Raw genomic sequence first — 13,200 nt, forward strand, 5'->3', positions numbered from 1 at the left:
GGGAAGATATTGAGCATAACCATGCAAATTCTATTATCATGTGAAACTTTTCAGCTAGCCACAAGGCTGAAATATGCTCTTCCTCTTCCTTCACTCATCCCCCTAACAATGAGTTCGCAGGTAGTCAACAAACCTCCTCCTCCCCCTTCACTCATCTCCGCCACCCTGCACTACCCATCCCCGCTACGCTGCACTACCCATCCCCTCCCCTCGAGGTCATCTCTCCTCCATTCTCTCTCCTACTTTTCCTCCCATGTTGCCATCTACTTTCTCTATTTAGCTTAGTTTTCCTCCTCCATCAATTTTTATCTTTCTTAAAATCCACCATTTCTTTTTGGGTCAGAAAAACATTCCCATTTTCTCTTCTGCCCAGCTCTCATCTTCTCTCTGCGTCTCTTGACTCTATGGTTCAGTGGCAATAATTTATTCTTCATTGGCTATGGTTAGGGTCAGGAGGTTTATACATTTACACATCTTTCTTGTTCTTCCTTTGGTTCACCACCTTCTTTTTTAACATTCAGTTATGGATTTTCATTTTTTATCCAAGTTATTGAGTTGTGCCTTTGTTAAATTGACAAAGGACCTTCTCTGTTGTTTATTTTCTGATTCAGCCTTAATGAAGTCTGTGGTGGATCAAAATTAATACAAAATATCTTGCAGGATTTTCAAATTGTCTTTTCTAATATATTCCATTGACGGTTTCTTTTACTATCTGCTTGAACAAGGCTTGAATCAGTGCAAAACTTTATTAATTTTGGTGAAGTCCAGTATTTATTTTTTTACTTTTTTAAATGGTTATTCTTCAAGGGGAGGGGTATTTTGTGTTGGGCAGGGGAGATGGATTGAAGGGGAGGGGTAGTGCGGGGCAGGGGAGATGGGGAAGGGGATGACTACATGCCCTTGGTTGTCGAAAACCCTTCATCAATCGTTGTAGAATGCCCCACGGCAGCTCCACCTATTCAAATGGGAGCAACATAATATATCCATAGTACCACTTGAGCTATATATATATATATATAGTCGATGCTGAAATTTGATCATATATATAACACCCTGGGGAAGCTGCTGTTATGTATTAAAATTGCTGAAGGAACTTCCCTTGCATGCATGCAACATATATCACCTTGATGCAATATGCCAGATCATTCATGAATAATTATTATTAGCATATACTTGAGAGACACAAAATCTCTTTGGAGAGATTTTTGTGAAAGAAACAACCCAACACCCTTTTCCATAGCTGCAATTTAGGTTGTTTCTTTCCATCTCCACATTATAATAAAATTTTCCATGATATTCAATCATGGGAAATCATGGGAACACGTTATTAGTATCAAGAATGAGGATATATTTCTGATGTATTACAAAATTTTAATGTCATAAAACATCCTCAATTACCAGCTTTTACATGATATTTGCTTAGACTATACCAATAACTATCCAACTCCGTTATTTTCATTTTACAGTGATTTTGACATGGACAAAAGTTGGATGCATATAACTGACCGATTTAGGTCCACAAAATATCGGGAAGGGGTACATCAATTCATTACATTGGCCCAAGCTCATGCAACAACAAACAATATTAGGTGTCATTGTCGTAACTGTCGTAATAACTTCTTCCAGACTATAGACTTGGTGCAAAGACACCTATTCACTATAGGAATTGATGAAAACTACACCGAATGGATTTTCCAAGGCGAGGAAGAAACTTGGGATGCTAATGACATTGATGATGAAGTCAATGAAGTGCAAAATGATGACTACGTTGATGACATGGATGAAATGTTAGATAATATCCAGCTTGGATCATTTACAAATGTGGAGCAAGTTGAAGGGTCTACCAGTGAAGGACCCACCTATGTTGACCCAAGGGCAAAACGTTTTGACCAATTATTGGAAGATGCTAAACGTCCATTCTATCCAGGATGTGCTAAGTTCTCAAAGTTATCCTTCATTGTGAAATTGTTGCATATAAGGACAATTGGGGGGGGGGGGGGGGGGTGGAGTGTTAAGTCATTTGACATGCTACTAAAGTTGTTGAAAACTTCATTTTCAGATGCAGTTTTGCCTGAATCATATCGCGAGTCACGAAGGATGGAGCAGGCCCTTGGTTTTGGTTACATAAAAATTGATGTATGTCCAAATGATTGTATACTATACTGGAAGGAAAATTCTGACAGGCATGATTGTCCCAAATGTAGTATGTCAAGATGGGTAACCCGCACCACTAAACAGAAAAAAATCCCCCACAAAGTTCTTCGATATTTTCTATTAACACCAAGATTGAAAAGGTTGCTCATGTCGAAAGATACAGCTGTAGCCATGTGGTGGCACAAAGAAGAAGGCATCGATGATTCGAATGTGATGAGACATCCACGTGATTCAGTTGGGTGGAAGGAATTTGATCAAGAGCATCTATCATTTTCTCTTGATGCTCGTAATGTGCGCCTTGGTCTAGCCGGTGATGGATTCAACCCTTTTAATAATATGAGTAAACCTTATAGTGTATAGCCAGTAATACTTGTCCCTTACAACCTGCCGCCATGGTTTTGCATGAAAGACCAGTTCTTCATGCTGTCTCTTTTAATTCCTGGATCAAAGGCGCCAGGCAATGAAATCGATGTGTATTTGCGGCCTCTTATTGATGAATTGAATGACTTGTGGGAAAATGGTGTTGAGACGTATGATGCATCGAGAAAACAATCTTTTCAATTACATGCAGCATTATTATGGACGATTAATGACTTCCCCGCATATGGAAATCTTTCTGGGTGGAGCACGAAAGGAAAATTCGCATGTCCAACTTGTAATGCTAACACTGAATCTTTGTGGTTGAAATATGGTCGAAAACATTGTTATATGGGCCATCGTCATTTCCTATCTCCAGAACATACTTGGAGGAAGAAAAAGGCTAATTTTAATGGCAATACTAATCACCGCACCCCACCTTCTGAATTATCTGGCCATGATTTACTGAATCAACTAAGTAATGTTGGGATGTATTATTTGGAAAATGTGGAAGGAAGAGAAAGCGAAGACCCGATGAATTGAATTGGACAAAAACAAGTATCTTTTTCTAGTTACCTTATTGGTCAACATTGAAAATTCGACATAATCTTGACATAATGCATATTGAGAAGAACATTTGTGACAACGTGTTGGAAACTTTGATGGCGATTCCAGGAAAAACAAAAGATTCAATTAATGCACTTAGGGACTTGTCCATTCTTGGTATAAAGAAGGAATTACATTTACAAGAACATGGACAGAAACTTGTTATGCCACCTGCGTGTTACACGTTGCATGGAGATGAGAGGAGAAGTTTTTGCCAGTGGCTACAAGCTGTGAAATTTTCAGATGGATTTGCTGCAAATATTGCTGGATGTGTGACGTTAAATGGTTGTAAAATATCAGGAATGAAGAGTCATGATTGTCATATTTTCTTCCAAAAACTACTTCCTGTATCTATTGCCGTGTACCTGCGACCTGACATTAGATTGGCTTTGACTGAACTAAGCTCATTTTTTAGACAATTGTGCACGCGCACATTGGCTGTAGATGTCTTGAAGCGGCTTGAGAATGATATACCAATCATCCTTTGCAAACTTGAGATGATACTCCCACCTTCATTTTTTGATGTAATGGTGCACCTATCTATTCATCTACCATGTGAGGTATTGTATGCAGGGCCTATACAATATAGGTGGATGTATCCATTTGAGAGGTATTTGGAAAAATTTAAGCGTTATGTTCGAAACAAGGCCCGTGCTGAAGGCTCAATTGCCAAGGCTTACATTTACATCGAGTGCTTGACTTTTTGTTCGATATATCTCCATGATATCAAAACTAGATATCATAGAGAAGAGCGCAATGTTGATGTTTGTGAAGGATGTAATGAATCAGATTTTTCAATATTCACACAAAAGGTAAGGCCATTGGGTGCTTCAAGTCCAACTCAACCAGATAATAAAACATTTACCAAACTATGTTGGTATGTCCTCAACAATTGTCCTAACATTACCATCTACCTTGAGTAAGTATCGTCTTTCAATTTGCTTAATTGTTGCCTCTTACCGCATTTGCCTATTTGCATGATTAAGTATTAGGTGACAATATTTTGTTTTTATGCATTAATGTAGGGAGCATTATAACATATTGAAAGATGAAGGTGTAATTAACATTGATGATGTGCACGAAAATCAATTCTCGTTATGGTTCAAGGAGCGCGTGAGTGCCTTGTATATAACATGCGGTGGGCCAAATCTAGGGCCTTTGTTGTTTTGTAGAATTTTATACAACTAACACTTTGTTAATCTGAACCAGATTAGGCAATTGCGTAATTCAGTCCCCGATGAGGTGTTCGATGATCTTTACGCGCTAGCATGTGGACCTAACCCGTGGGTTGCATCATATATTGGGTGCATTATGAATGGAACTAGGTTCCACACAAAGCAACGTGAAGAACATCGTCTTACACAAAACAGTGGTGTGCTTATTGCTAGAGATCATCAAGGTAGGCCTATTGACTTCTACGGAGTAGTAATGGACATCATCGAGCTCAACTATCTAGGATGGCGTCATGTATATTTGTTCAAATGTGATTGGTTTGATGTATGTGATATGAGAAGAGGAGTTCATGTTGGCAATCACTTTACAAGTCTCGACTCAACTCGCAAATGTTACAAGGACGACCCTTTTGTATTTGCATGCCAAGCATCCCAAGTCTTTTATCTGAAAGATACGAGTTTAGGGAGAAATTGGCTAGTAGTACGGAAGGTCACTAGTAAGAATGTTTATGACATTCCCAGCACAACAGTTGGGGATGATGATGATGATGAATTGCCTGAGGATGAAGCATACCAGGATGAAGAATATTCTCCACCAGCTCATTTTGTACATCAAGATGATACATGCGTTGATATGCCTTTGCATCGATTAGATATAGACCCCATTGTACTTGATGAGATAGTTATTTATAACAATAAAACAAAGCGAGACCCACTAGTATTATCATTTCTCCTAAAATTATGTCTATACTTTAATCACCTTCTTCTACTATTGATCTTGAGCACTTGGAAGAAGATGGCCCAAGTCAAGAATACAAAGACGTCGACATAGAGAAAGGCCAACTAAGTGAGTACCATGGATTTTGGATCCCAACTTGGTCATTGGAAGGACTTATGGCATTACAAAAACAATTTTAAGCTCGTGACACTGATATCTTATTGGTGACTGCTCCCAAAGTTGGTACTACCTGGGTAAAGGACATCTTATTCGCCTTAGTGCACCAGATGCACTACCCAAACCTTCAAGAACATCCTCTACTCACAAACCTCCCTCATGCTCTTGTTCCAATATTGGAAGGAGATATGTACAATAAAAAATAAAAAATAAAAAGTTAAAAGATCTCTATCTTGCCTCTCCAAGACTCCTTTCAACTCATATACCTTGTACTTTGTTACTAACATCTGTGAAAAACTCAACATGTAAGATTGTGTATGTACATAGAAACTCTAAAGATACTTTTGTGTCACTTTGGCACTTCATGAATAGGGTGCATTCAACCACTGTCCCGCTTGAAGAAGCTTTTGACAAGTTTTGTAGGGGAATGAGTCCATTTGGCCCTTATTGGAATCATGTTTTGAGTTGTTGGAAGGAAAACATTGAGAAACCAGCTCTAAAGATGTTTTTCTTATAGTATTAAAAAATGAAAGAGCAACCAACGACCCATTTGAAGAGAATAGCTGACTTTTTGGATTGTCCATTCTCTCTAGAAGAAGAGGCAAAAGGTACTGTGAATGATATTTTAAGGTTTTGTAGTTTTGATAACTTGAGCAACTTGGAAGTCAATAAAAAGGAAGGTTTCGTATCCCAAATCATGAAACAACACTATTATGCCAAGGCGTAGACCACACATCATATTTTCGCCAAGGCAATAGTGGAGATTTGGTGAATTACTTCACACCTCATATGACAGAAAGATTAGACCATATTATTGAAGAAAAAATTTATGGTACTTGATTGAAATTTTAAGTCTTTAAGTTACATCATTGTTGTAGTCAATTCCTATTATGTACCGAACTGTTGTTGATATTTTTTCATTAGTGCCTAGACATTGATGCAATTGTAGTCGGAAAGTAATTAAGTTCGTTGTATTAAATGCATTGACGGTTGGTTATAAAATGGGTTTGCTGTATAATATTAATTGTTTTAAGGGTTATATATGTTGAGATTTGTTTGGAAATTTTTTTTTAAAAAAAAAAGTTGTACTAATATTATTGTCAATTAAAATGAGATGGGAAAAATATGTACTTTAACCGACAAGATTAATGCTTCGAAAAAAAATTGATGCAATAGTACTAACTAAAAGCCATTTTTCAGAAAAACATGTCGCCACAAATATTCTTGACAAAAAAGGAAATTTTGACATTTTCAAGAAAATCTACGAACATGCACAAATATATATGCTACCTGCTCTTGTACTATAGCTTGCAATGAGCAAAAGCGTTAAACATTTTAAAGAAAATATTATTGAAGAAAAATTTCATGGTACTGAATTGAAATTTTTAACCTTTGAGTTACATTATCACTATCAATCGTAAATTCCTATACATACTAAACATGTTATTGATGTTTTTAAATTGGTAGATATTCCAATGCAATTAATTAAATTTGTTGTAGTAATGTCCATGCTATCTACACTTTAACCACCTCCTTCTCCTTTCCTTGAGCACCGCAAGAATGGTCATAATTATGATCATAATTAAAGAGAATATGCATGGGTCCAACAATCTGCATGATACTAAACAGCAAAGCATGATCATAATTAAAGCGAACATGCATGGGTCCAAGAACCTGCATGCAAGATGTTATTGAAGTACTTGACGATGTTTTGGAGATTTATATGCTTGAAAAAATTGATATTATGAGTATATATTATTATTAACTTATGGTTCTTCCATATCAATTTCAAGCATCATTTCATATATGCTCAGAAAATGCTTCCATATTATTATGGTATCCGCTTTTATGATACACTTAATTTCAGCAACCAATACAATGGCTAAACTTGATCAAATGCTTGCTGAAATTAAGCAAGAAAAACCCTCCTGTTCTGTTATTGACAGAAACGGCCCAGGGGTTAGTTTTGATGATTCTTTTTCTGTGCATACTTGGAATGATTCTGATGATGATGTTTCTTTGTCTGATAATTCCTTAGTTCAGAAAATTGATTTACTTGAAAAAGAATTTCAGGGTCTTCAAGTTGAAAAACCCGAACTTGCCAGGATATATTCGAGAGACATTAAACCAATAGGTCTCACGAAAAACTGGTATTCTAGACCCACACCTCCTGATTTACAGTACGAAGAGAGAGGTTCACACTCTCAGTTCTCCGTATCTGCTGACCAAATGTATGAATGGAATATTGATGGATTCTCTGAGCAAGAAATTCTCAATACTCTGAATCGTATGTCCATGGTCGCTATTGCTTACTACAACAACAAACTCAGTCAGACTGAGATTGTTGATATCCTGACCAGCGGATTTTCAGGGATGCTTCGTTCTTGGTGGGATAAACATCTCACTACCGAGGATAGGGAAACCATTCGTTCTGCTATCAAAAGAGACACAGATGGTTTACCCATATTGCCACCCGAGGAAGACCGAAGGGAAGGAACCCATGGGTCTCCTGATGGTGTCAATACCCTGATTTTTACCATAGTTAAAAATTTTGTTGGAACCCCTTCCAACATCACAAATAGAGTTTCTGATTATCTGAATAACTTACGATGCAATAAAATGTCTGATTATCGTTGGTATAAAGATGTTTTTATGTCTCGTGTTATGCTTAGAGAAGATTCTCAAAAACCTTACTGGAAAGAGAAGTTCATTGATGGATTGCCTCGTTTGTTCGCCATTAAGGTAAAGGACTCACTTACTGATATTACGGGTTATCTGAATTATGATAATTATACTTACGGTGATATTGTAAGTATTATTCAGAAACTTGGTATTAGTATGTGCAATGATCAAAGGATGATTGCCCAACAGATGAAAGATAGAAAGAAAGCCAAATATGAGATGGGAAACTTTTGTGAACAATTTGGCTTTCCTCCTATTGCTCCATCTGTGCAGCGCAGAAAGAGTTCTAAAAAGTTTTCAAAACCTCGCAGGAACTATAACAGATCCCGTGAGGAGTTTTATAAAAAATCTGTTTCAAAACCGGTTTCAAGAAAGAAACCATTTCAGAAAAAGGTTTCAAAAGCCCCTGCAAAGGGAGCATGTTTTAATTGTGGCCAACCTGGACACCATGCGAATAAGTGTACAAAGAAGCCACAAGGTTTTAAGAAAAAGCTTAATGAGTTAAATATCAATTCCGTTGATCAAGAAGATCTGTTTCGTTTACTCGAACATGGATCTCCTACATCCACGGATGATGATGAACTTAGTTCAAGTGGATCTGATTACCACTCGGACTCTGATCATAGTAACTCACCAAATATCAAGTTTGGGTGCAATGATTCCTGTTGTGCTTCTAAAGTCAAAACAATCAATGTTTTAGACGGAGGAAGAGAACAAGGAACTGTTTTGAGTAAAGAGCAGGAACATGAAAACATGCTCCTCTCGATTATCTCACAAATTCAAGACCCTGAGCTTAAAGAGAAATATCTCAGAAAGCTTAAGGAAACGATGACTCGAAAAGAACCATCGACTTCCAAGGGCAAGATTTCTTTTGAAGAAACTTTGGGACGTTTTCAAAAACAAAAACCCAAAGATATTTCATTAAATGATTTACAACATGAAGTATCTCTTGTAAAAAGAGAGATTACTGAACTCAGAGAAGAGATCAAGAATCTCAAATCTGAAAATGCATCTTTTAAACAAGATTTAGCATGTTTAAAGTTGGATAAAGAATTTGATCATGAAAGTCCTTCTGGTGATGAGTCAAACCAGTCAGACCATGCTGAACCCTCTAATCCAACTAAGGAATGTTGTTTGATTCACCGTTCTGTCCCGCAAAAATGGTTTTGTTTAGTAGAAATAATTGTTAATCATGAATACAAATTCTCTGCTGTTGCTTTAATAGATTCAGGAGCGGATCTTAATTGTATCCGAGAAGGCTTAGTTCCTACCTCCTATTTCGAAAAGTCCGAAGAGAATTTATTCTCGGCAAACGGATCTAAGATGAAGATTCGCTATGAGTTGAACACAGCTCATATTTGCCAGGACAATGTCTGCTTTAAGATTCCTTCTGTGCTTGTTAAGAATTTGACTCATGATGTTATTCTTGGTATGCCCTTTCTTAACATGATTTATCCATTCCTTTCTGAAGCCGATGTGATCACCACTGACCCCTTTGGACAGAAAGTTAAGTTTAAATTTGCTTCTAAGTTTGAACGTGATACTGCTAGAAGATCTGTGTTTCTGCTCTCTGCAAAAAGAAAACATTTAGATTTTCTTAAACAAGAAATTAGATTCATACGTGTTTCTGATAATTTGCATGATTCCTTGCTTAGATCTAAAATCGAAGATTTTCAAAAAACTTTGATTTATGAAGTCTGCTCGGAACTTCCTAATGCTTTCTGGCATAGGAAGAAACATGTTGTTTCTTTACCTTATGTTAAAGATTTCTCTGAAAACTTAATTCCAACCAAAGCAAGACCTATTCAAATGAATAGAGAAACTTTGGAGTTTTGCAAAAATGAAATCCAGGATCTTCTTGCTAAAAATATCATCAGGCATAGTAAGTCACCCTGGTCATGTGCAGCTTTTTATGTTCAGAAAAATGCTGAGATTGAGCGAGGTACACCCCGTTTAGTCATTAATTACAAACCTTTGAACAAGGTGTTAGAGTGGATTAGGTATCCCATTCCTAACAAGAATGACTTGGTTCATAGATTGAGTGATGCAATTATTTTCTCCAAGTTTGACCTTAAGTCTGGATTTTGGCAAATCCAAATTAGGGAGTCTGACCGGTACAAGACTGCTTTCACTACTCCATTCGGTCACTATGAGTGGAACGTCATGCCATTTGGGCTGAAGAATGCTCCTAGTGAATTCCAAAATATTATGAATGATATTTTCCTATCATTCACTGATTTCACCATCGTCTACATAGATGATGTTCTTGTTTTCTCCAAATCTATTGATGAACACTGGAAACATCTCAAAACGTTTCTTGAGATCATCAAAAGAAATGGACTTGTTGTTTCTGCGAAAAAGATTAAGCTATTTCAAACCAAGATCAGATTCCTTGGTCATGACATCTTTGAAGGCAAAATCAGGCCCATCCAAAGAGCCATTGAATTTGCTGACAAATTTCCTGATGTCATTCTTGATAAAAACCAACTTCAAAGATTTCTTGGTTCTTTAAATTACATTTCAGATTTCTACAAGGATATGAGAAAACAATGTCGCCCTCTCTTTGCGAGATTGCGTTCTAATCCTTCTCCGTGGACTGATGTTCACACCAACGTAGTCAAACAAATCAAGACACATGTCAAAACTCTTCCATGTCTTGGGATTCCTACTTCAAATAGCTTCAAAATTGTCGAGACTGACGCCTCAGACGCAGGCTATGGCGGCATCCTGAAACAAGTTGTTTCACCAGGTTCTTCTGAACAGATTGTTCGTTTCCATTCCGGAACCTGGAACCATGCACAGCATAATTATAGTACTATTAAAAAAGAAATTTTGTCAGTAGTACTATGTGTTTCTAAATTTCAAAGTGATTTGCTTAATCAGCATTTTCTTTTACGCATTGATTGCAAAACTGCTAAAACTGTTTTAGAACAAGATGTTAAAAACATTGCATCAAAATAGATTTTTGCACGATGGCAAGCTATTTTAAGTGTTTTTGATTATGATATTGAATTTATCAAAGGTTCTGATAATTCGATCCCTGATTTTCTTACCCGTGAATTCTTGCAGAAAACATGAGTAAGAAGAAGAAACCGGTTTCACCGATTACTTCACCACCTCCCAGACCAGTCTTACCAATGCTGATGCCTCCAGCATCTGCATCAACCATAGCTTCCTCCCCACTGGAGATAGCCAATAGATTTACCAGTCTAGGACAAGTTCCTAGGCCAATTCCTCCCAGTTCATTTGCTTCTACCTTAGTCACTCCATACGATGCGTATGCGAGTCCCTTAGCTACGATAAACCCCAGATTTCCCTCTGCCAACAAGGCAGAATATTTCTTAAAAGCTTGGTTTCAGAATCTGTTTTACATTGAGAAATCAGTAAAAACAGATCCCTTCCAGATTGCTTCTGATTATTTTCCCCGAGGTTTCCATTGGATCCCTGAGGATCTAAACAAAAACCTCAGCTACTATCTTGGAATTTTGGTTGGCACCGGTTCCATTTCAGTTAAACCCATTTACTGCAAAGTTGATCCTGCAAGGGTCATCTTTCACAACTGTTTTATCATTTCAGTCATAACCGAAGAAGAATGGGAAACCCACCCATCTACCTTCAAAACAATCAAGGATTCTAATGCTCAGTATAATTATTATGATTATATTGAAGCTTGGTTAAGATTTCCTTTGTTTCAAACACCAGCTATGCAGCACTCTTGGTTTTTCAATTTCAACAAGAACTGCAAGCAATCATTTCCTTTGTGGTTTCAAAAATGGTGGCATTTCTTTGGCCCCATTGATGATTTGTTTCCTGATAGTCTTCAGAAGGCTATTAAACATTTTACTGTTTCCAGTGTATCAAAAATGAAAGGACGAGACATCTTGCTCCCACCCTTACTCCATTTCTGTGCCAAATACAAAACTCCTTGGATTTGTAGATGGCAATACACTAAAAAAAGATTACATGTTAATTCGACAATATTTTGTCAAGTGGTGGGATAAATTTCCTCACACTAACGATATTGTCTCAAGAATTTCAGCTGATTTTCCCCTTGTTGTTCCTAACCTCAAGGATAAACAACAATTCCCTTCCCCCACCCCAAATCAAGCTTTGATTACATATCCAACCATTCCAGGTTCAAGTGATCAAGCTTCAGGTTCAGGGTCAAAGAATTCTTCATCAAAACAGAAGAAAAAGTCACCTTCCGGCAAAAAGAAGAATTCTACAGCTTCATCCTCTTCTCCAAAACAGAAGAAGCAGGATTTACTTTTACAACTTGAACTGTTGAAGAAGTCCATTGAACAGACCTCCAACAGTGAAGGTTCGGATAAAGAGTCAGAAGCTTCGTCAACAGAGTCGACGGCCTCTGATCCATACAGCAACATTTTTGGACATGACTTGGAACACTATCCCCCTAGGCTGGGAGATAATTAAATCATGCCCAAACGGCTGCCCTCTTCTCAACCCAGGAGTTTCAAGTTTTTGGGGGTGGAAAGATGGTTCGACCATTACAAACGGACAGCACATTGAAGACAGAAATGCTTTCGGTGCTTTAGTCATTTCAGTTTGCTTCGATCATTACAAACGGACAGCACATTGAAGACAGAAATGCTTTCGGTGCTTTAGTCATTTCAGTTTGCTTCGATCATTACAAACGGACAGCACATTGAAGACAGAAATGCTTTCGGTGCTTTAGTCATTTCAGTTTGCTTTCGGCACGATCAGACAGCACATTGAGACAAAGATGCTTTCGGTGCTTGGAGTGCAGGAAAGAATATTGCACTTTCGGTGAAAGAAGACAAGACCACTTTCGACGAGTGCATACTTTCTGAAAAGTGAATAGTAAAAAAAGTCACTGTTCACTTTTACTGTTCATCCCGTGATTTATGGGATCCTTTGATTGTAAAAGAGCTTCCTTCATCTATAAAAGGGCTCTTCGTTTTATTGGAAGGGGCAGAACTTTCTAGCCGAACTCACCTTCAGCAAGAACTGCTTCCCATACAAGCCAAATTCACATTCCTTCTCTTCTTCTCTTTATTTTAAGTTTGTGTAAGTTTGTTTAAATATCTACTTTCAATTAATAATATTTGAAAGTTTTAGTTTCATTATTTCTTTATTTTTCATATCAAGCATATCATGCATCGGCAGTCTACTACGACTCCAAAGATATCTGTTCATATTTAAATTCTTGTCATTTATCTTCAAACTCTGTTATTTCATTTTCCTTCTATCATACACTTGATTCCGCTTTTATGAAATGATTCATTTACTGTCCGTTTGATTGTTTTGATATGGTTCTTCCATATCAATTTCCTTCTAGCATTGGGCTTTGTA

At 37.3% G+C, this 13,200-nt stretch overlaps 1 protein-coding gene across 1 annotated transcript; it reads left to right on the forward strand.

Annotated features, from left to right (window-relative positions):
- The first annotated feature begins 1,476 nt into the window (after positions 1–1,476).
- LOC122309566 lies at positions 1,477–3,054 on the forward strand. Its single transcript, XM_043123078.1, has 3 exons — positions 1,477–1,930; positions 2,060–2,508; positions 2,605–3,054. Exons 1-3 carry the CDS (start codon positions 1,477–1,479, stop codon positions 3,052–3,054), a joined length of 1,353 nt encoding a protein of 450 aa, XP_042979012.1.
- Positions 3,055–13,200: the final 10,146 nt, after the last annotated feature.

This window comes from Carya illinoinensis, chromosome 5 (assembly GCF_018687715.1).
Source record: "Carya illinoinensis cultivar Pawnee chromosome 5, C.illinoinensisPawnee_v1, whole genome shotgun sequence".
Taxonomy (NCBI): domain Eukaryota; kingdom Viridiplantae; phylum Streptophyta; class Magnoliopsida; order Fagales; family Juglandaceae; genus Carya; species Carya illinoinensis.